At 43.6% G+C, this 23,546-nt stretch overlaps 1 protein-coding gene and 1 long non-coding RNA gene across 2 annotated transcripts; one reads left to right on the top strand and one right to left on the bottom strand.

The window, feature by feature from the left end:
• Positions 1 to 215: 215 nt before the first annotated feature.
• LOC109945284 (uncharacterized) lies at positions 216 to 3,120 on the top strand. Its single transcript, XR_002268411.2, has 2 exons — positions 216 to 704; positions 2,946 to 3,120. It is a non-coding gene; the product is annotated as an uncharacterized lncRNA (long non-coding RNA).
• A 17,095-nt stretch (positions 3,121 to 20,215) lies between these two features.
• LOC100285505 (alliin lyase 2) lies at positions 20,216 to 22,417 on the bottom strand. Its single transcript, NM_001372295.1, has 5 exons — positions 22,101 to 22,417; positions 21,699 to 22,002; positions 21,235 to 21,518; positions 20,723 to 21,030; positions 20,216 to 20,583 (listed from the first exon to the last, which is right to left on the bottom strand). The coding sequence occupies exons 1-5, from the start codon at positions 22,292 to 22,294 to the stop codon at positions 20,399 to 20,401; spliced, it is 1,275 nt and encodes a 424-aa protein (NP_001359224.1). The 5' UTR covers positions 22,295 to 22,417; the 3' UTR covers positions 20,216 to 20,398.
• Between the last annotated feature and the right edge of the window lie 1,129 nt (positions 22,418 to 23,546).

The raw sequence follows: 23,546 nt of genomic DNA, 5'->3' as shown, positions 1-23,546 counted from the left end.
GAAACAGCTCACTGTTTTGATCTGGACTGACAACCTCAGCCGGCCCAGCTCGCCACGCTGGCCCAGGATGTCGCCAGCCCAGTCTGGAGAGGGTTGCGCCAACAAGCGGGCCATAGACGTCGGCCTCTCTCGCCCTCGCGCGTTCTCTGGCGGATGGGCCCGGGCACAGTCATTTGACCGCGCGCGACCACGACTGCTTGACACACGGGGCCCATATGCCAGCCGATCTGCGCGCACTCATGAGCTCGGTCACCGACGCGTAGGGCCTCCTTGTCAGCGTTGTTACTCCCCTGTAGATCTTCCCCAGCCGCAAACGGGCGCGGTCGATTTCCGCGTCGCTGCGCGCGCTAGCTGGGGCTTCTCCGGGCCCAACCCAAACTGACCAAGGGGGGAACATATATTTCTGCCTGAGCTTCCCTCGTCCTCTTGTTACGCCACTACAAGCCCTAGCCACCACCGTTGAGAGAGGAACGCCAACCGCGCAAGCCTGTTCCGCCGAGGGAGGGAGGAAACACCGACCGCCTGCCTACGTCGCCGCTCGGGGACCATCGGGGAGCCGGGGGAGTTCGCAATTGCTCGAAGAACCTCTGCGCAGAGCCACTGGGATGGGGATCGACTGGGTCGACAAGGATTGCTCAACTGAGTCCCTTCCATCACCATCGGTCCGATTCGCGTGGTTCGTGCCAACCTCGTCCCCATATTCGGTGAGAGTATTCCCGAGCCTTCACCTTCATGTTTACGTTGTGTAGCATCAACCGTAGTGTGGATTCGCGCATCATTGGGGTAGGAATTGTTCGCCGGTGTTGGGCGCCCGCCACCCAAATCCTCCGTTGAGTGCCACAACCGAATTCGTGATGATCCCCAAATGGTATATCCAAAATCGTAGTACGGGTTATGCGCCAGAGAGGCATTCGTCCTTACTCCAGCGAACTTCGTCGTGGCTAGCAGCGGTGCCACCACTTCTTGGTGTAGCGTGGGGAAGAAGCGGTTAGAGTCGTTGATCTCCCTTTGGGCGGCTCTAATTAGAAGTTTGAGTACCCCTTCGCGCTGCCGACCTCAGCCCTTCATCGCGGATCGGGCGGTTGCGAGTGTGCCTTGGTTATTGTAAATTTGATCTGTAGACCATGGATCGAAGGACTGAGATTGGAGACCGGTTCGATGAGTTGTAGATCTAATCCTGACCACTGAAATTAGATTGGGTGGCCGATATTCACCCTTACCCCTTCAGTCGCGTAAATATGTTAAAGAGACCTTATACTTTTTGTGAATCAACCCGCAGTCCCATCCATGTATAAAAGCATTACCATGGAGTCCTGGTATTTATAGACTAGACCCTAGATTTCATAGAAATGGTGGCTGCAGTCTAGCATCCATGGTTAACTATAATTAATTCAGAAAATTGATATTATGTACAAAAATAAACCTAAGGACCTAAGAAATTCATAACTTTCTCATGCTAACTCTTATTTAATCCTTTCAAATTGCATTGGATTCATAATAATATTATCTACACAGTATAGTACTGATTTGTATCACATCACATACTTTAATAAGTGGACAATTATTTAACCTATGCCTGGTAGATGGACCCTTCTAATCCAAAGTGAATCAGTTAATAATAATCTAATAGATATGTGATCTTTGCTTAAGCATTAACTTGAACTAAATTTAGATTAATCAATCCTTGGAGTACCTTTCCTCTCATAATTTATTAGATCAACCTAGAAACATAGTTTTTGTAGTCAATCATCTAAAACTTCGAGAAATCATAACTTCTTAAACGTAACTCTGATTCTAGTGAATCTCGAACCTGCGATCTCGTAGCAACGCGTAAAATAATATTATGCAGTTTGTGCTCATGTTTGGTGTGATTTAATTTCTCCTGCAACACGTTTGTTTGTATTGTTGGGAGTAGACGAGCAAGTGGTCGAGGAACCCAGAACTCAAAAGGTGGAAAACTCTGAGTAAGAGCTCGTTGAAGGCAAGTTGTGCCCTTGATCACTCTTCTTTACCCAATAATGTTTCTGTTAATCACTGTGACATGCTTAGGCTAATTTTGATGGGACCCAATAGATCACCCTAGTTTGGTCTTCTTTATACCTTGTTTACAACTGAACTTTTGGGTAGTATATGCTATTGCTCTATGTGGTTTTGGATGTTAAGATACACATTATTCATGATCATGCTATTTATTGTCAATGAGTTATTTACTGTTCACAATAAGATCATTATGTTAATTGGAACATGGAGCGACTACCTGGGAAAACAGTGCTACCACAAGGGTAGTATGGGACGCCCTTGGTTGACTAATTAGGAAAGCTAGTGGAGGACTACCTTACCCGAAAGGGGCAAAGGCGTTAGGGAAGTTGTCGGTGTAGGGAGGTTCTCAGGTTGACCATGCTGCGATGGCTTTTCAGACAGGGGATTCCTATATCGCTCTCTTTAGAAACTGTAATGGGTTTTCTGAAGCTAGTGGAACTTTGTAAAGACCTCGTAGTGCTACCCTGCCTCGTTTCCTCAGCAGAGATGAATGGGAAGTCGTGATCCCTTGGCAAATGAGTAATATGACTTATGGGTAAAGATGTGTAACCTCTGCAGAGTGTAAAACCGGTATATCAGTCGTGCTCACGTCATGAGCGGCTCGGACCTTACATGAGTAACTTATGGAATTAAACCTAATTGGCCATATACATCGCATTGTGTGTTTTATTATTAATTATGATCTCTCATTTTATTTGGGTTGGTATTCACTTGTACCTAGTAACTGCTAATAAATTTTGATCTACTTATGAAAAAACAATGCTCAACTATAACCATTATTTGTTGATCAGCCTAACACTATACATGAGCCCCACCGTAAGTGAGCTCATGCACATTATTCCCCATACTTGTTGAGAACTTTTGTGAGCTCACTCTTACGACAACTCTCCCCCACACACACATAGGTAAAGAGCAGGTGGCCCCGGAGGAAGATTACTACGAGAAGTTCGACGAGGTCTAGGTGTCGTGTCCCAGTCGACTTGATGGCGTCAAGGAAATAATATTAGTTCGCTTCATTTATTCTCAGTTATTTTGTAAGACATTTTCGTTATGTAATAAAGTTTGTGACATTTATCTCTATACATTGAATCATTGTATGTGTTGGTATTCTTTGGCGCACATATAAGATGCACCCGGGTTTGTTCCTTAAATCTGAACGTGACATCCTATTTGTCGACGACTAAAAGTAAATATAGAGGATTGGTCTTTGCGTCGTATGGGAACAAGTAGCGTCTTGGAAATGGTTGCCAAATTTAGCAGACCACTGCGAAGAGAAACACGGTATCCACCCCGGTGATGCTGATCCTCTGGTGCATTTGGAGGCAAAGGAACACGGTTATCTTCAAGTTCTAGTATAGCACACGACGCCAGCAGAGACGGTGTTTCAGGGCACCCATTTCGCTGAGCGCAATGAATTCCAGATCCCTCGCATTCTTAGGGTGGACATGGCCTACAACATGACTGGAGATCGAGAATTGGAACATCTGCGCTCTAGCTGAAGCTGCGAGCCACATGACTGCGTGCGTTTGTTCTGGACGATGCCACACGACCTCGTGATATATATATTGAAGCCGATTTGTGAAGAGTGGCCTGAGATAGGAGACCGGTGGGCCCACTATGCTAAGAATTTATCATCTAATAACTTCTTGTGCAGACTGCTTCTGAAAAATCGTGAGACAGTAACTATCCACCTAGACTACATATAAATAATAGCCTCTGAAAAAATAACTTTGGCCACCGATATAAGCTACTAGGAAACTGCCTCAACCAAACCAATGTGTAACTTTGATGATGTGACAAGAGAATTAAGAGGAAAGAGAAGAAATATATATCTTTAAGGGAGATACTACTTAGGCACCAGATCATATATTGAGACTTCAACCATTCAAGTGGCCCACATTTCATACTCTCATATATGCTAATATTTAATAATACTAGTATTTCAAGTCGTATCTTACGTAATTTTAGTTTTAGATGACATGTAAGCTTTTGGATATTGTGAGAAGTTACAATACACTGAGAATAACCTTAAGAGTTAATTTGGAAACCACATTTTATCAAAGGATTTCCATTTTCTCTTGGGAAAATAGAAATCAAATGGGAAAATGGAGTTTCCAAACTAGCCCTAAAACTAAAGAATTGACCAGCTAAACAATTCCGTGATGACTGAGCAGATAAGCCGCAGATAAATTCTAAAGATCTTTTTTCCTTAGAAATATCACGTCATTATTCTTGCTTAACCAAAGTCACCAGAAAATTGCGGTCCTAGCTCTGATAATGGGTTAGAACCCACCCCAAATCCACCCTAACCCATCGCAAATAAGTCATTTTCTTCAACCCAATCCAACCCAATAATTCAACTAAATAATTCACCCTAACCCGCCCATAACTAGTGGGTTAAACCTATTACCTAAATCCATAAAAGATTCATATTCACTAGAGTGGATTCGCTACCGTGTTTGAACTTTAAATTTTCCACAAAATTAATTGATTTTTGTAAACAAGTAAGAATAATATTCTGTTAATTTATGTGTAACGGTGTAGCTAGATCCACATGTGAGTCCCACCTTAAAAGTTATACCTTAATATTAAAACACCGTGTTCACACTTAAAATTTTCACAAAATTAATTGTTTTTTATGAAAACGTCTAAGAATGGTAATTTCCTAATTTATGTATAACAGTGTAGCTTGATTTATATGGGTCCCACATTGAAAGTTGTATGTACCTTAAAATTAAAACATCGTGTTGACACCTTAAAATTTTCACAAAAATAATTGATTTTTTTTGGAAACGAGTAAGAATGATAATCTGCTAATTTATGTGTAACGGTGTAGCTAGATTTATATGTGGTCCCACCTTGGAAGCCAGAACTTAAAGTTAAAACATCATGTTCACACCATAAAATTTTCACAAAACCAATAGATTTTTTTGGAAATGAGAAAGAATGATAATCTGCTAATTTGTGTGTAACTGTGTAGCTTGATCCATGTGTGGTTCCATCTTAGAAGCCAGACCTTAAAATTAAAATATATTGCTCACATCTTAAAATTTTCATAAAAATAATTGATTTTTTTTAAAAATGAGTAAGAATGATAATCTCTATTTTAGTATTTTGTGTGTGATAGTGTAGCTAGATCCATGTGTTGGTCTCACCTTAGAAGCTAGACCTTAAAACTAAAACATCACGTTTACACCTTAAAATTTTCATAAAATTAATTGATTTTTAAGAAAAAAAAGTAAGAATGTTAATCTGCTAATTTGTGTGTAATGGTGTAGCTAGATCCATATGTTGGTCCCACCTTGGAAGTTGGCCCTTAAAGTTAAAACACCGTGTTCACACCATGAAATTTTCACAAAACTGGTTGTTTTTTTTGAAATTGAGTAAGAATGATAATATGCTGATTTATGTGTAATGTTTTAGCTATATCTATGTGTAGGTCCCACCTTAGAAGCTGAACCTTAGAATTAAAACATGGTGTTCACATCTTAAAATTTTTACAAAATTAATTTTTTTTAAACGAGTAAGGATGATAATATGCTATTTTGTGTGTAACATTGTATCTAGACCCACTTACATGTCTAGTGTGGGGTGAGGGGTGTTTCTAGGAACCCGTTACAACCCACTTCGACTAGTAGAAATAGAATTAAGATAACCGACAGTGGAAGCTTTAAGAAAACCGCTAATAAAATATTAATTTTCATTGGCCTTAGCACTGGCTGTTCTAAAAAACACCGGTGTAAATAGGTTTAGAACCATCACTATAGAATTTCTATGTACTATTGTTCTCAGCAAACTCACCCCAACACGTTCAATTCAGATCTAAAATTCATTCCCATCCGCCCAATCAACATATATATCAATGCCCAGTTGCCCACTCATAAAACTCATTACAACCCAACCAATTAGAATGCCTAAGCGACCAACTGTTATAAACCACTAGGCTGACTTCACTCAGCGGCATCTCCAGAAGCCAATACCACTCAAAACTCATCAAAGTTCCTTCGAAATGACGCGTTCCAAAACCTGCCATCCCAACGTCTACTTACATCAATTTCTGGATGCGTACATTTTTTGATAAAGAGATAAGAACTCTGCTCTCATAGTACAGTTCCCCAACCATGCATTGATTCCAGCCAAAATCTTTTTCTGGCTCCAGCTTCGATCCTGATACTTCTTCCAACTTCAGAATGAGGCCATGAGATCCAACAAGCTTCTTCAAAAATTTTGCTAAACTTTAGCACTTGAGTGCTATTTGGATAAAATGCTAAACTTAGCACTACGGTCCACGAGGAGCACGCGACCAATCGTGAGGGGAGAGAAAGAGGTATTGTTGGGGTCACTTTTAGTACAATTTAGTATCTTTGGTGGAGCTAAAGTGTTAATGGGTGCTAAACTTTAGCACAACATTTTTAATCACCTTATTTGTTTTAGTAGTTAAAATTCAGGAAAAAAGTGCAGTGCTAAAGTTTAGCGAGGGTAAACAAACGGGTCCTTAGCTACTAAAATTAGTTGGAGACATTCAAACAACTCAACTAATAGTTTAGCTATTAGCTATTTTTAGCGGAAGACATCCAAACACCCCTAACTAATAATTCAACTAACTATTAGCTACACCCTAAACTACCAATTAGTTATTAGTTGGTTCAATCCAATTAAAATCAGCTAATAGTTAGCCACCTAATTCGACTAGCAATGTTTTAGCCACCTGTCTATTAGCTCTAATGCATCCAAATATGGCCTTTAAAATACACACATGTGAAGAATTTGTTATTAAGTGCCCATAGTTACTCATTGAAGACCATCCTCACCGAACATATTTTCATTATTTTTATGCTTCTTCTCTTTGAGGTTGTCTCTAGCAAATCATGCATATAGTCATGCAAAACACTGTTTTACACTATAGATTGTATTACTCATAGAGTGATATTTAAAACAGGAGATAAGATAGATAAACTGCTGGAGACAACTTAAGATATCGTGGGTGGCACCCTAAAATAGTAATTACATGTCCTAGAGTACCTTGCTTTTAGTTTTATATAAAATAAAATGATGCTTTCCTTCACCATTTTCGATGTATAGCTCATTCTGTATCGTTTATGGGTGTGTTTGGTTTCCTTAACTAAAGTTAAGTTGATGTCACGTCAAATGTTTGAATATCAATTATAAGTATTAAATATATGTTCGGGTTTTAGTCTTCATCTGTGTAGTTAGTTTTTATAATTATACTATATTTATCACCTGTAATTATCATTCAAACATTTGATGTGACATATACTAAACTTTGGGTAAACCATACATCCCATATATCGTAAATGGTTGTTATGAAATGATATAGACACCCCCTTAGTAACTTTTGAATTGATGAAACTAGAAATGCTACATCCTTTAGTCGTATTCTATCACTAGTTTAAAGAAGTTAAGCTCTATAGAGACGGTTCGGAATCTATTTTCACATGCGATTTTTAGAACCGTCACTGGCAGGGGCCTCTAGAAATCATTCTTTTCATAGGCCGTTAGTTGAGAACTGCCAGTAGAAATTGATTTCTACTAGCGGTTGAGCTAAGAAACTGGTAGTAGAAACTGGATTTTCACTAGCGATTGAGGTAAGAAACTGCCAGTACAAATCCTTTCCAGGAAACATAAACTAGGTTTAAAAAATAGCAAAAAATATTTAAATTGGGGAGGTCATTTGATGGTTATTAGAAAAAAATCGATTTCAAATTATTTCTACTAGTGATTCGTTAAGAAAACCGCTAGTATAAATTGATTTTTACTGGTGCTTACTTAAGAAAACCACCGGTAGAAATCATGGATTTGTACTAACGGTTTTCTTAAGAAAATGTCAGTACAAATATGATTTCTACGGGTGGTTTGTTAAGAAAACCCCTAGTAGAAAACTAGAAATTGATTTTTACTGACGGTTACTTAAGAAAACCGCAAGTAGAAATCACAGATTTGTACTAGCGGAGTTCGATAACCAAAACCGTTTGTAAAAATTAGACCCCATCACACACATATAGCTTTTTTCTACTCGTGTATGGTTCGAACATCTTTTCTTAAGAACAAGAGTTAACATATTTGTATTTATTGCGTATTTCTCGACTATTACCAAAACTGGAAGTGTGATTACTTTCTTCTTCTTTTGTTGCCTCTACCGAATTTTTTGTTTTTCGACCATTTTTCGACCAAAACTTACATTTAGACCCCTCGATTACTTATTTCAGGATTTGGACCCGAAGCTCGACGCAATAGGCTATGGCGCCGAGCTCTGACATGGCAGCGATGAGCAGGGCTTGCGTGGACGCTGACGTGGCCCTAGCTCGGCGCCATAGATCTTGGCGCCAAGCTAGGGATTTACCCACACGCTGGGATCCTCCTACCCATTTTCTTCCCTGCCGCATCGTCTTCCCTGCCGCACCATCTTCCCCACCGTCCCAGCTCCAGCGCCGTCGCGAAGAGTCGGCCCTGTTGCATCGAGCCTCCCTCGCCCCGTCGACCCGCTGTGTAGGGCCACACGAACGCACCGTCCCGCCCCACCGTGCCGCCCCGCGGAGGCCCCACGCCCAGCTGGCCCACCCCCACGCCTAGCAGCCTTGCACCATCGCGACAAGCCAGGCACCACCGCCGTTGAGCTCTGCACCGCTCCTCCGAGCTCTGCTCCCGAGGTCCCCATCGAGCCCTGCAGTCGGACCTCCTCCCAGTGGCCGAGCCCTACGCTTAGGTTCGTCGTCAATGCCGCACGCCTAGTATATTCATTACAATAACTTATATTTGTTTACTATGTTTAGCTTGGTAGTTTAGTTAGTTTAGTTACATAGTTTATTTTGTTTTGCTTAGTATATTTAGTGAATATAGTTAGATTGCTACTTAGTTGTTAATGAATATATTTTGATAGCTACTTAGATACCAGCCATCGTGTTGTTTTCTGTGTTGAAAAGTGTGGATGTCAGCCATCATGCTGGTCATTTCTCTATAGGTTTTAGAAACCTCATCGTGTGGGGGAGGTGCTGCCGAATTTTTTACTAAAACGACTATGTTATTTTTTGTAGATAGGAGGTTGTCTGATTCCACGACCGATTTCTGGAGGAGATGTGGTACGATGACAGGTACACTCCTCTCCTAGAGAGGGTTGGCTTGGACGTCGTATCGTTCCAGGTTCGCTGTGGGTTGCCGACATTCAACCCTGCGGCGTTGACGACTATGGTCGACAGGTAACAACTTCCACATTTTTTTAACTTGTGCAGTCATTGCATATTTTTCCATACTTCTGAATTTTTATTTGTTTGTGTTCCAATAGGTGGCGGCCAGAGACTCAAACTTTACACCTGCCCTGCGGCGAGATGACCGTGACGCTGGAAGACTGTCAGAAGATTCTTGGTCTCAGCATTCGGGGTCGTCCAGTGACTGGTCAGGCAGCACCTGGTGGTTGGAGGTAGAGGGTCAAGGCCTTCCTTAGGAGACTTCTTCCTGATGACCTACGAGGTAGCCACACCACCGGAGTCCCACTCACCTGGCTTAGGGAGGCTTTTGGGGTGTGTCGAGTTGGAGCAGACGAGCAGACGATTGGGTACCATTATCATGCTTGGATCCTCCACCTGTTTGGATCAGTTCTTTTTCTAGACGCGACGGGTGACAATGCGTCATGGATGTTTCTGCCCTACCTGACTGACTAGGACACTACAGGAGATTATAGTTGGGCTTCTAGAGTGTTGGCCTTCCTCTACAGGCAACTCTACGAGGCATGTCGTCGATCTTCGAGGACCACCAGCTTAGGTGGGTTTGTGTACCTACTCCAGCTCTGGATATGGTCACACATACCCGTCGGTCACCCTAGAGAGTTCGCTCCTCGTGAGTGGTTCGTCGTAGCCGGGCATCGCCTGAGGCTAACGGCTGTCTACCGCTGGGAGCAGGTCCAGGAGCCCTTCGCACGACACCAGTGTGCCTATGTGGAGTTCTCCAATGAGCTGGACGCACTTACGCATTCGATGGTGAGTTGTGTACTTGTATATCAATTTATCTTTCTTCTTAAGACGTTGGTAAAATTACTATAAACATATATGGAAATTCTAAACCTTTTCAGGTGACCTGGTAACCATATCATGAGCCAGCTTTTGCCAACATCTAGTTGAGCTCCATGTGCGAGATAGATGAGGACATTTACTTAATGATGTGTCCCCTCATTTGCTTCTTTGTCGTTGAGTACCACTTGCCCCACACAATGGCTCGATAGTTCGGACTACGTCAGGAGTTTCCAGTGGAGCCCTTCTCCACTTCAATAGAACTCCACAAGTGAGTGACTTTGCCCACTTGTTAGTCTAACTATTATTTCAGATATGCAATAAAATACTAAAAGATTTGTCTACTGTTTGCAGGTTCGATAGACAGAGGCAGAAGAAGGTCACCGACTTCGAGACCCACCACCAAGATTATATTGATGAATGGGATCAGGAGTCAGACCTAAACTACGAGAACGACCAGCCAACCGCACACGAACTACCACTTCTGCAGGTATTTGACTTGGTATGCTGGTGTCACTAGGTGCAAGCTTAAGGGCCAGTGGACAACTGCAGACTATGAGAGCAAGAGTCGTCAGACGACGAGATACTTTATTCGACATAGCTGCTCGGCTAGGGTCTCAAATCGAGGCTGCTCCAATCCTAGACAGAGTGTTACCAAGTTGTTTACTCAATTTAGTTTTTTTTAATTTGATGCATTATGTTTTGTTTTGTGCATCCTAATGTTTTAACTTGTATCTTTGATCTAGCTGCCTCCCATTCCCTTGCATCATGTGCTCTCTTCTCATTTGCCGCCTTCAATCTCCTCTGTCCTGCACGCATCGGGATGTAAAAACACATTGATTTCGTGAACCTACGCATGTCCTGTATGCAATCGTTAATGTACAAATCGACGAGTTGAGATCCATAACACATCTTCTGTCTCATTAGTCTCTTGGACTTTATTATATGCATCACCTCTTCTTTGTCGTCGTATCTCTCCCAACCACATTTCCTCGTCTCCTACACAAAAGACAGTAAGTACGGGTGCAACATTGCAGCTGATGCAAACAAAAAATAAATACCAACCTCATCGTAATATACCATATGTCCACAAAAATAGCCAACACCAAGCTCGGAAGGAACTAATCCAAACTTAGCTTCAATACCACATTTGCATAGTACTGGATCAGACTTCAATTCTTCCGTCCAATCATTTTTTTTCTTTTCCTTTGCCTCTAGCTCTAGCCAATGGGACATAGGACCATACAATCACTCTAAGAAATTACACTTACACCACTCGTATGGTTGCAGGAGAATAAGTTAGTAAATTTGTGCAAAAAATAACACAAGTTTGAACATTTGTTATGCACTCACATAATCAATGTTCGGACACATGAAGTACTTCGCAGTGTCCTCGTCGATGATAGCATGATCTCCGCAATTGCATCGAGGCGGCGACTCCATTCGTCTTTCTATTGCTACCTCCTTCTCTACATCCGTCATTGGTGGAGGATTCAGGGGAGGAGTAACCCAACGCTTAAAACGCTCATGACTAGTCCTTCCACACAACTAATTAGTGAAAAGAAGATGTCGAGGGTCAAATTTATTAGGACCGTCGATCCACTAGAAAAAGAAACACCTCAGGTGCTCCTACAAAAATGGAACGAAGCATTAGTACACATCTAGTAAACAACAGTAACTCACAAGTCATAAGCTATGTACGTTAAAACCGCCACAAAGGTAGAAGCAGCGAGCAGCCGTGTTTGGATGTTTGTATTGACATACCCAAGCTGGTCTACCACAGTCACAGTTAGGCACAGTAACATCAGGAGGAACAGGAGCATCCTTACTAGATACATCCGGATATAACTCCCGATGACGACTGAAAGGGAATTAGGCTTACACCTATTTTCCTAATTGATTTTGGTGGTTGAATTGCCCAACACAAATAATTGGACTAACTAGTTTGCTCTAGTCTATAAGTTATACATGTGCCAAAGGTTCACACTTAGCCAATAAAAAGACCAAGAATTGGGTTCAATAAAGAGAGCAAGGGATAACCGAAGTGTGCCCTGGTCTGGCGCACCGGACAGTGTCCGGTGCACCAGGGGACTTCACGCTGAACTCTTCACCTTCGGGAAAATCCAGAGGCGCTCCGCTATAATTCACCGGACTGTCCGGTGTACATCGGACAGTGTCCGGTGCCCCAGGGGAGAGCGACTCTGGAACTCGCCAGCTTCGGGAATTTGCTCCGCTATAATTCACCGGACGTGTCCGGTGTACACCGGACTGTCCGGTGAGCCAGCGGAGCAACGACTACTTCGCGCCAACGGTCACCTGCAGAAGCATTAAATGCGCGCCAGAGCGCGCAGAAGTCAGGCACGCGCGAAGTGGCGCACCGGACACTCTACAGTACATGTCCGGTGTGCCACCGGACATCCAGGCGGGCCCAGCAGTCAGAGCTCCAACGGTCGGAACCCAACAGCCTGGTGACGTGGCTGGCGCACCGGACTGTACGGTGCACCATGCGACAGACAGCCCCACCAAACGGCTAGTTTGGTGGTTGGGGTTATAAATACCCCCAACCACCCACCATTCAAATATCCAAGTTTTCACACTTCCAACCACTTACAAGAGCTAGGCATTCAATACAAGACACACCCAAGTGATCAAATCCTCTCCCAATTCCACAAAAGCTTTAGTGACTAGTGAGAGTGATTTGTTGTGTTCTTTTGAGCTCTTGCGCTTGGATTGCTTTCTTCTTTCTCATTCTTTCTTGTGATCAATACTCATTTGTAACCAAGGCAAGAGACACCGATTGTGTGGTGGTCCTTGCGGGGAAGTTTTGTTCCCGGTTGATTTGAGAAGAGAAAGCTCACTCGGTCCGAGGGACAGGTTGAGAGAGGGAAGGGGTTGAAAAAGACCCGGCCTTTGTGGCCTCCTCAGCGGGGAGTAGGTTTGTGAGAACCGAACCTCGGTAAAACAAATCCGCATGTCACACTCTTTATTTGCTTGCGATTTGTTTTCCACCCTCTCTCGCGGACTCGATTATATTTCTAACGCTAACCCGGCTTGTAGTTGTGATTAACTTTGTAAATTTCAGTTTCGCCCTATTCACCCCCCCTCTAGGCGACTTTCAACGACCTCTCTTCTGCCACAACACCTCTCGATACATGTCTTTCATCTAAGAAACGAATATATATTAACACAACTATGTGAAAATAACAGAAATGATTTTATAAACGCCACAGATCTTTGTATAATCATATTTCACAAACTGTCTAATAAACTGTAGTCATCATATGAACTATATATCCTAGGAGCAACAATCAAAACTAATAATCGAAAAAATACAACCCAATATACAAAACAAATGAATCAGTGAACACCATACCTTGGTATACAGAGTTTTCCAACTTGAATCTGGTCGTTTTTGAAGAAGATTGGAATGGAGAGAAAGTTGAGAAAAGAGGTGGGCGCAACTCTCAATCAGCAGAACGACCGATTTATAGGACTTCCTAGCTCGGCGCCAAGATTTGTGGCACCGAGCTAGGAAGCCACATCGGCGCCATGGCAGCCCTAGCCACCGCAGGCCGCCGACGCCGCGTCACACTTGGCGCCATAGGCTACGGCGAGGAGATGTGTTAGCTCGGCACCACAACCTATGGCACCGAGCTTCGGGTCCAAATCCTGAAATAAGTCATCCAAAAGTCTAAATGTAAATTTTGGTTAAAAACAAAAAATCGGTTACCTCTACCTGTGTTTTCCATCTGTCTTCCATTTCATGTTCAACACACACAAAACAAGCACTACCAGAATCGAGCGCTTTGCCGAGTGCCTGAAGCACTCGGCAAAGTCTTTGTCGAGTGTGGCACTCGGCAAAGAGAGCTCGGTGAACAGTACATCGGCAATGGCTTCTTTGTCGTGTACTTTTTATCGGGCACTCGGCAAAAACTTTGCCGAGTGCCAGTCGGTACTCGGCAAAGAAAAGTGGTCGTCATGGCACTGGGTAATGGAGACGGCGTCTTTGCCGAGTGTTCTAGGTGACACTCGACAAAGAACATACCTTTGCCAAGCGTCACCTAAAACACTCGACAAAGAAGTTACCATTTTGCCGAGTGTCGACCAGCCTGCACTCGGCAAAGGTTCCACCAGCGGGGCCCTTTGTCAAGTTCTTTGTCGAGTGATCTAGCGGGCACTCGGGAAAGTTTGCTTCTTTGCCGAGTGTCAGGGCCAGAACACTTGGCAAAGAAGCTTTACCGGTGCCCAGGTGTTGCTTCTCTGCCGAGTGCTCTAGGCCTGACACTCGGCAAAGAGGTCCTTTGCCGAGTGTAACACTCGAGAAAGTGACCAGTAGACACTTTTTTATTTATTTTTTCTATTATTCCATCCAAACAAACAAAAGATATCATATATACATCACAGATATCACATAATCATCATAAATATCACATATACATCACATATCTCACAAAGACCATAAATCAAACATAAGTATTCAACACTTAAGAACATAAGTCTCATAAGTCTCAAGTTCTCACATAAGTATCCAACACAAACATAAGTATCCAACGCAGCATTACCAACAAGTTCTAAAGTCTCAAGTATCTCATAAGTCTCAACACTAAGAACATAAGTATCATCGAGGTGGGCGGCTGGACTGGTGCGGCGATGGGTTGGGCGATCCATGAGGGTTGTTGGATGCCACCCCAGATTGTCCATGCACAGAGAAGAGATTGCATGTGTTATACCAGATACATTATCAACATCTAACTACAATTTTGATACTCACAGGAGTATGGAACAGAGAGGGTCAATTGTAGGGAACAATGGAGGTGGTGGAGCGAAACCCTGTGCGGCGCCAAGGCTCTGCATGTACTGGAACATCTCCGCCATCCTCTACTGATCTGCCAGGCGGGCCTCCCGCTCCGCCAACATCCTTGCCTCCATCTCTTGATGTTCCCTCCTCTCTTCTTCTAGCTAGGCTTGTAATATTCCAAGCCAATGTTATAGTAACTCAAAGAGAAGGTATATAACTCAAGGAATGACGAGTTACAAAAGTGCTAACCTCGAGTTGTTGTATGTGATGTTGTGAGCTGTCCTACCGAGGTCATATGGCTGGACTCGAGCCCATTCTCCTTGCTCGCACCTGAGACAGAGTGGGAGTGGACGACGAGTCGATTGCCCCGTCGGCAATCCAGTACCGCCCATGTCTCTTGCCTCCTCTGACCCTCATGAGGACATCGGGGTCGATCTGCTCGGTCCTCGGATCGTATTCTGGGCCATGGACCTCCTATGCCATGGCGGTGTAGTCATGAAGACGGCTATAGATGGCGGGGTTGTTGTACACCTCGGGCCCGTCATCCGGGTTGTAGGTCATGTCGGACATCGCCTTGCCCTTATGGGCCATAGCATAGGCCGAGAAGATGGAGCAAGGCTGGCCACCATGTGACGCCGATTGTAAGAAAATCAACGAGATAGTTAGAAATAATATCTAATCCAGTGTTATATACCTAAATAAAAAAGAGGGCGTACCCATGCTTCTGCATACCCATGCTTCTACATATTGGCCTAGGCTGCGACTGCCTTGGTGGTGGGAGGGACCTTGCATCATCAGACACCGTTCCTGGCTAGCGTTGTGCGCCTCGTCCCACTCAGGCAAGCACCACCTATCCACCATCTTCTCCCAGCACAAAGGATGTGTGGCGCACCAATATGGAATCATCTACAATGTAAACACGTACACTGCATATCAGAAGATAAAATTAAATTCATGCATGGAGTACTGGTCCCTGGTCAACGACATGGTTCGGGCTTGCTGCTTGGTCACCTTCTCCCCAAGGACAGGGCCGTGGTAGTTGACGATGGCCTAAATTCGTGCCTCATAGTGCATGTCCACGATGAGCTTCTTACAGCTCGTGGTGGCCACCACATCCGCCCTAGCCTCGTATCCAGCCTCGCATATGAAGAAATCCTGCATACAAAAACGATGTATCCATATATTATTTCAAGAATTTGCAACGAGTGTGACATATTTTACATTATAGTAAGACTTACCCACAGCTCTTGCTTCACCCGCTCCGCCTTGTTATTGAATTCTGGGCCGTCCTGGTCTACTGCATCAGGGGCGACGGCGTAGTGGTCGAAGGTGTAGGCTGGGCCCATCACTCCAGCGTATTCAACCAGTCCAGGGAAGTGTTCCCTGCACAACAGGCCGAGGATGCCATTGGGGTTGCGACGATGACCCCCAGCATTCTCCACAACCATCCAAGACCTGTCCAAGTGATAAATAAAAAGTATTAGTTTATATTATGATTTGAACACATAATATGAACAAGAATGAAGAACATAAAGTTGCATGCCTCTCCCCATCTGGCCGAATCAGCGGCCACCTATCCCGAAGTATGGGACGCTAAGGGAGACTCGCGAGACCTCGTAGGTAGACGCTCCGCGAACCTGAGGTATCCTGCTAAGCGTCGTCATCATCCTACTGCTGGTCGTCGTCGTCCTGCTGCACCGCCTGCTGCTGGACGTCGTCGTCTTGCTGTGCCTCGTCCACCGTCCTGCTCCTCCTCCCCCTCCTCCTCCTTAGCCAATCGCCCACCATCTTTGTCCAACAACCTGCAATTAAGAGTAAACAAATAAGCACATATAAAAAGATGTATTTAAAAACAGGTGCAAAATAAAAAACTATAGCATTACATCGATTAAAAATAATCTTCATATGTGTCGGGGTTAGCCGGATCATAACTCTCATCATCACTATCAACCATTTCATAGTCAACACCATCTGAAGGCGCAAGTTCATTATTAATGTCGTTGCCTTCAAGGATTACTAAGTCATTCTCATTTTGCACCTCATTATCCTCCTCATCAACAACCATTTCAATATCTACGTCCATTCTGATAGCTTCAGTTAAGTCTATCTCAAATCGCCCTTCTAGCCCATTTTCTTGTAAGAACTCTCCATCATATGTGTCCGGGTCTAAGTTATAAACTTCATCGTTAGGAACAGGTAATCTACCATGCGGCGATACCTTATACACAACATCCCAACCCTTAAGATGTTCTTTCGTTTGGCACGCATATGAGATAATACACTTGTGTGGCCTGTTGGGCCACGATATAGACATCGTCTCCTAGTAAGGTGGAATCTTGTCGAATTTCGACTATCCCAAGATTAGAATATGTCTGTCTCGTCATTTGAGGGTCAAACCAATGACATTTGAATATCACTGGAGTAAGAGGTTTGGAACCATGAAAATTGAGTTCATATATTTCTTCGATTCGTCCAAAATAATCGACATCGTCAAGGCCGGGCGTAAAGACTCCAGAACACGTTGTTTTCCAATTGGGCCGACTTTGGTCATAGTTTGTTGTGCGAAAACGGTATCCATTGACGTCATACCCAGAATATTTCTTAACCCTATAAGCAAAGTTGTTGGCTACTTGTCTCAAGTGGGCACTCATAGACGGATCTCTTTGGCCCTGCAAGTATTCGCAAGTTAAAAGACGCTAAATTGAGTTCATAGACAGATCTCTTTGACAAACTAAGCATGTACCTTATGTTTGAACCAGGAAATGAAATCGGGCAATCCATTTCTCGCACCCTTTCTAGGAATAGTATCATATTCCTGTGGAGTTGGGTCCCTTGATCGACGCCAGAATTCATGAAGAAATTGTTCCATGTATGGCGTCACTTCTTCAAGGTTGGTCAATACATATAGCATGATATACCGCCACTCTCAATGTGTCAGGGTCTTGGTGGTCGAGCCACTTGCGCTTTCGAGTTGGCCTCGAAATATGCTGAGGTTCGATTCATTGCTGCCATCATTGTAACGAGGGGGTGGATTATGCACGCTTGACAGTTTGTCACCATAGTAAGTTGTTGTGAAGTTTGACACCTTACATGTACCATTTTGGGACAATTATATGAGTGTTTTCTATAACTATTAGATTTAGTTCGTTTATTTCAATTTCTTCGGAAAATTTACATTTGAACTGCAGGTCACTCGAAACTTGGAAAACTGTGCATGCAAAAATGATATGCATGGTATTTAGCACAAGTTACGACCGATTTCAGGAGCGGACCGAAAACTTCGAGCACCATGCTCACTAAACATGGCCGTGAACTTTCCATCCAACTGTTTAAAAATTGTATAAAACACAAACAAAGTCAGAAAATCATGAAACTTGTCCACATGTCATGATATCATATATAGAGGCTGTGATAAAAATTTGAGGATGTTTCGAGAAAGTTGTGAGGTAGTATGTGTAGAAACCTAAGGGAACTACATTGAAACTCTATGATTTCATGTGTAGATCGCTTAGGTTTCTACACATAGTGCCTCATAACTTTCTCGAAACATTCTCAAATTTTTATCACAACCTCTACATATGATATCATGACATGTGGACAAGTTTCATGATTTTTCGACTTTGTTTGTGTTTTATACATTTTTTAAACAACTTGATGGCAAGTTCATGGTCATGTTTCGTGAGCATGGTTTTCGAAGATTCTGGTCTATTCCTGAATTCGGTCGTAACTTGTGTTAAATAACATACATATCATTTTTGCATGCACGGTTTTCCATGTTTCGACTGACTTGCAGTTCAAATCTAAATTATCCGAGGAAATTCCATTAGACGAACTAAATCTAATAGTTATAGAAAACACTTTTATAATTGTGCCAAAATGGTACATATAGGTCTACATAGTGTAGGAACATACCACAAAAAGTTTGGTTGGGAAAAGAAAAAAATAAAAGATATACATATGATAACGACCGTCGGTAAAGATAACGGCAAAGAAGGACACTCGACAAAGAAGGCTTTGCCGATGACCAACTCTCGGCGCTCGGCCAAGATAACGGCCGTCAGCTATAGACGGCTACTGACGACCCTTTGCCGAGAGTCGTTGTTTGCCGAGTGTATTTCTGTGCCGAGCGTCCTGCTCTCGGTAAACATGCTCGTTACCGAGAGCAGGTCTTTGTCGAGTGCCCGACAAAAAGCATTCGGCAAAGCGCCGAGCACTCGGCAAAGAGCCGGATTCTGGTAGTAAAGAAAACTCTCAGCAGTTATCGAGTCAAAACGCTCCATCCGTCCATCCTCCAAAACCACTTAAGAATGTGTTTGGTTTGAAGTCAAAGTGGGATGAGACGGGGGCGACACCGTCTCCTCGATTTTTTGGGATCACACCGCCACCAAAAACTACTATGGTGTTTACCTCGCCCCTATGTGACTCTCATCCAAACACTAAAATAACTGTGACCGCCCCTCCCATCACACCATGTACATCCAACCAAACACACCCTAAACCCTTCGGAAAGCCAGTAGCATGCATGCTTGCATGAGTGGCAGTTTGTTATTGTTGGCTTTAGTTAATGTAGAATTTTTCATGACCAATAAAAGTGTTTGTAGCTTAGTGGATGTTTGGTTTCTAGAGATTAATTTTTAGTCTCTACATTTTATTCTATTTAAGTCTGTAAATGCCAAATACGGAAACTAAAACTCTGGGGTTTCGAATTTCCCCTATCTCCGAAAATCCCGGAAGGAGATTTAAGTTTCCAAACTAACCATTAAAAGATTTAGTACCAATTAACCACGCACTACAAACCAAGCTGCTTGTATAAAGAATGGGACTATAACTTTGCCCATCAAAAATAAAAATTCACAATAGACTATTAATCTATCCAATTTAAAATAACAACGGTCCCTTTTGTCGTTGAATAAACAATACAAATTATATTCCATTCTAACTATAGAAATAACACCATGCATTGGGACGTTCTCTGAACTTTGTAAATTATTACCTCCATTTTTGAATATTTTTTGCATGCTAGTTATTTTATTTTTACTAAAACGCGACAAATAAAAAAGAACGGAGAGAATACTATATATATAGTTGATAGAAATGTAGAATTAAGCGATCTTTAGGACAAACATATAAAAACTCGGTGCTACCAGATTACAATATTAATACAAGCTCAGTATTACTTCATCCGTTCCAAAATATAATTCGATTTAGACTAATTACACATTCATTAAGTAACACATGTATATCTATATTCATTATCATCTGAATGAATGTGGATAGAAAAAACTAAATTTTGGGACGGAGTGAGGGTATATATGATTGTCGTCCATACTTAAATTGTTTTTTATGATAATCAAACAGATCACAACCTCAATTATATATAGCATTTGACAGTGAATATTCTACTATACTAGAAAACATGATCTAATTATAGAACAAATTGAACATTATTAAGTTTTCCGAAGGATCATCCTTGCACCAAACTTAGAACATTGTCATCCATCCATGCAGCGACAAAGTGTTTATTTGCACTAGTAGTATCTCACTTCATCGTGGATAGACGATCCAGGAACACGTTGAAGGCTTGGTCTGTGTCAACCATACTGACCCTGACAACCCTCCCGTCCACTCCAAACTTTGTGCCACCTCGAGTGACTATCTTGTTCTCGCGTAGAAAGCTCTCCAGATCTTCAATACCATCCTTCTTGCAGCGAAGCCATGCGAACGCTGATGAAGGAAATTAAAACAACCAACAAAAAATTTGTCCATATTGTCCTTAATGTTAGTTACAAAAGTATATATAAACAAAAACAATAATCCTACTAACAAATGTAAGAATGAAAAATTTAGGAGTATGATTTGTTACCAGGATTGGCGGTGATAGTCTTCTTAAAGAAACCACAGTACTCAGATAGCTCATCTGGGAGGGTAAAGATGTCCGAGGCCGCCACAGCTGCGCGGAGCCTAGTCCACCGTGCCGCCATTTTATCCCGAGCAAAATGGAAGAGGTGGCTTCTTGTTTGGCCCGCGGATGGCAGCTGCTCATAGCCGTTACAGATCGCCCCAAGAATCTTAGCGGCACGAAGCTGAGAGTCCTTGGACACGCCAATCGTGGTGAGCTCCATGAACTTGGTCATCTTCTTGGCCACCTCAGTGTCCTTCACCAGTGCCCACCTACAGCCATCCATGCATGCAATTAGCAAACCTTACTTTATACTATCTCGTTATATACATTACATCTGGTCAATATAATACAGAAATTATGTCGTATATCATGGTTGATGTGTAGAATTTTGAGCATGAAATGTAAGAATTGTTTGGGGGGGGGGGGGGGGGGGGGGGGGGGGGAGGGGGGTTGGAATGGTTATAGTTACATACCCCAGCCTAGTGCCGGCATGGCCGGAGCATTTGGAGAAGGTGAACAGCATGACATCATGGGCAGCCGCCTCGGTGATGGGCGTGTACTGCGGCCAGTAGTAGGCGAAGTCATAGATCGCCTTGCTGGATTTGGACTTGACGACGGCATGTCGGATGCCACCGTCAGGGTTGTTTGGCGAGCAGACGACCTCAACACAGCTGGTGTCGTCGCCGGCAAATGTATTGGCGTCACCACCCCAACGGTAGAGCCCAGAGTTTAGAAAGCTCGCCGCAACTGGGTAACACTGCACACCAAGTATCCAAAGTCAGAACATTACAATAATGTATTGTAGAAATCGAACAATGTGTTGTGTGGAAACTGAAGTATAGGTGCCTTTTTCTTATATATAGATCTAGATCATGTCCAAAATCAGCCAGCAGAGATGAATTCTTGATGCATATATGAATTGATGATGTACCCTTACCGAGTAGTAAGGCGCCGGCGAGACGACGTCGATGGGCGTGCCGTCACTTGCAGGCGAGATCGCGTATAGCACGGCCTGGAACAGCTGCGTGGACCCAGTCCCGACGATCACATGGTATCCATCGACCACGGCGTTTCCGACGAGCCGGTGGAGGCGCCGCACCTCGCGCTCGAGGCCAGGCTCCAGGAAGCAGCAGATGCCGCCGAGGTTGGAGAAGTAGCTCATCGTCTGCCACGCGGGGATCAGGATCGAGGCGCTGTCTCCCTCGCGGCGCCAGAACTCCTCGTACATGACCGGGTCGCCGCTGCGAGAGAAGAATAACAGAACAGTAGAAGGTGACGAGATCGGGTGATGGATCCGAATCCGATCCAGGCGTATGTATGATAGCACAGCACTACTCACTGATCGAGGATGACGACGGAGTCCTGAGTGACCGGCGGCTTGCCTCGGGACGCCTCCACCGTGGTGATCTCCCCGTAGCGCTGGCGGATGTACATCGCAAGCCACGCGAGGTTCATCGCCACAGAGGCCACGACCCCGATCCTTCCCGCAGAGCGCGCCGCCTTCATCGTCCTACTACTCTCCTTAGCCGCCATTAATTATCTCCTCCTCTCCCAAAGCTCACGGCCCTCTGCCCCGCTCTACGTCTATAGACGACGCCCGGCAGCTCACCTTTCGGCGTGGCGCGCGCAAAGAGAGTGGCGACGGCGAGGAGGAGAGCGGGGATGGATATGATAGCGGCGGGCGGCTTGTTATGGATGTATGTGTGTGTGTATGACTGCGCTGGTGTGATCCAGAGATGGACAGATGGGAGCCTCCGCGCTATCTGCTGCATGCGGCGGTTGGAACGTGGATTCATTCGTGATCGCATGCATGCAGTGGTTCCAGTGCGCTTTGGGCGCCAATCATCGATCGGGTCTTCCTACCTGTAGACTAGTCTTGATCTCTGAGCCTGTTTCATGGCGTCTGGTGGTCGGTCTGTGTTATTTTGTGTTAGGACCCTTTGAACTTCGCCGTAGAAGTACTTGGCTATAAGAAGTTAAGAAAACACAAACTTTTAACACACAAGAATATGGTTTTGCTTTGATCCTACAAAACTTGACACTTTTCCAAGATCTATTTCTTTGCTCAAATAGAATATTACATGGAAAATAAATTGCAGCCCTATAATCAAATGCGTAGGGGCTAATTTCCTAATGCAAGTAAGACACCAAATTATCCAATAAACTTATATTAGCACCCTAGGTCAAACACGTAAATGCCAATTTCCTAATATGGGTAACACACATGAGCAATGCGAGGGAGACTAGGGTTTTAGATAGATTCAGGTTGTTGGAGCGTAATACCTTACATCCTCTTTGACTGGGTTGGATTGCAAGAAAACGATTAAGTGCCAATTTGAGAGCACCTAGAGGGTGGTGAATAGGTGATCCTGCAAAAACTTATCTAAAAACAACAAACTTGGTCTATAAATGGGGTTAAATCTAAAACCAAGTTCAATTAAAAATAGAAGGAGGATTTCTTCACTTAATTGCTCTCACAAGATGTGTATTGAAACGAGCAATAATGAAAGTGAAGTGGAGAGCTAGGAAGAACAAAATCACAATGAAAGTAAGTAGACAATGAGACACGTGATTTATCTCGTGGTTCGGCCGAAGGCCTTCCTCCACGTTGTGGCATCCCAATGGACAAGGGTTGCACTCAACCCCTCTCAAGTGATCCAGAGAACAAACTTGAGTGTTGTGGTTGTCTTCCTTATAGTATATTCCCGTTTGTGAGGAATCTCCACAAGTTGGAGGGTCTCACACTGTAAGGAAAATGGACCCGGGCCATTTGGCTTAATGAGTT

This window comes from Zea mays, chromosome 3 (assembly GCF_902167145.1).
Source record: "Zea mays cultivar B73 chromosome 3, Zm-B73-REFERENCE-NAM-5.0, whole genome shotgun sequence".
Taxonomy (NCBI): Eukaryota; Viridiplantae; Streptophyta; class Magnoliopsida; order Poales; family Poaceae; genus Zea; species Zea mays.
This window is presented reverse-complemented; position numbering and strand designations above follow the sequence as displayed.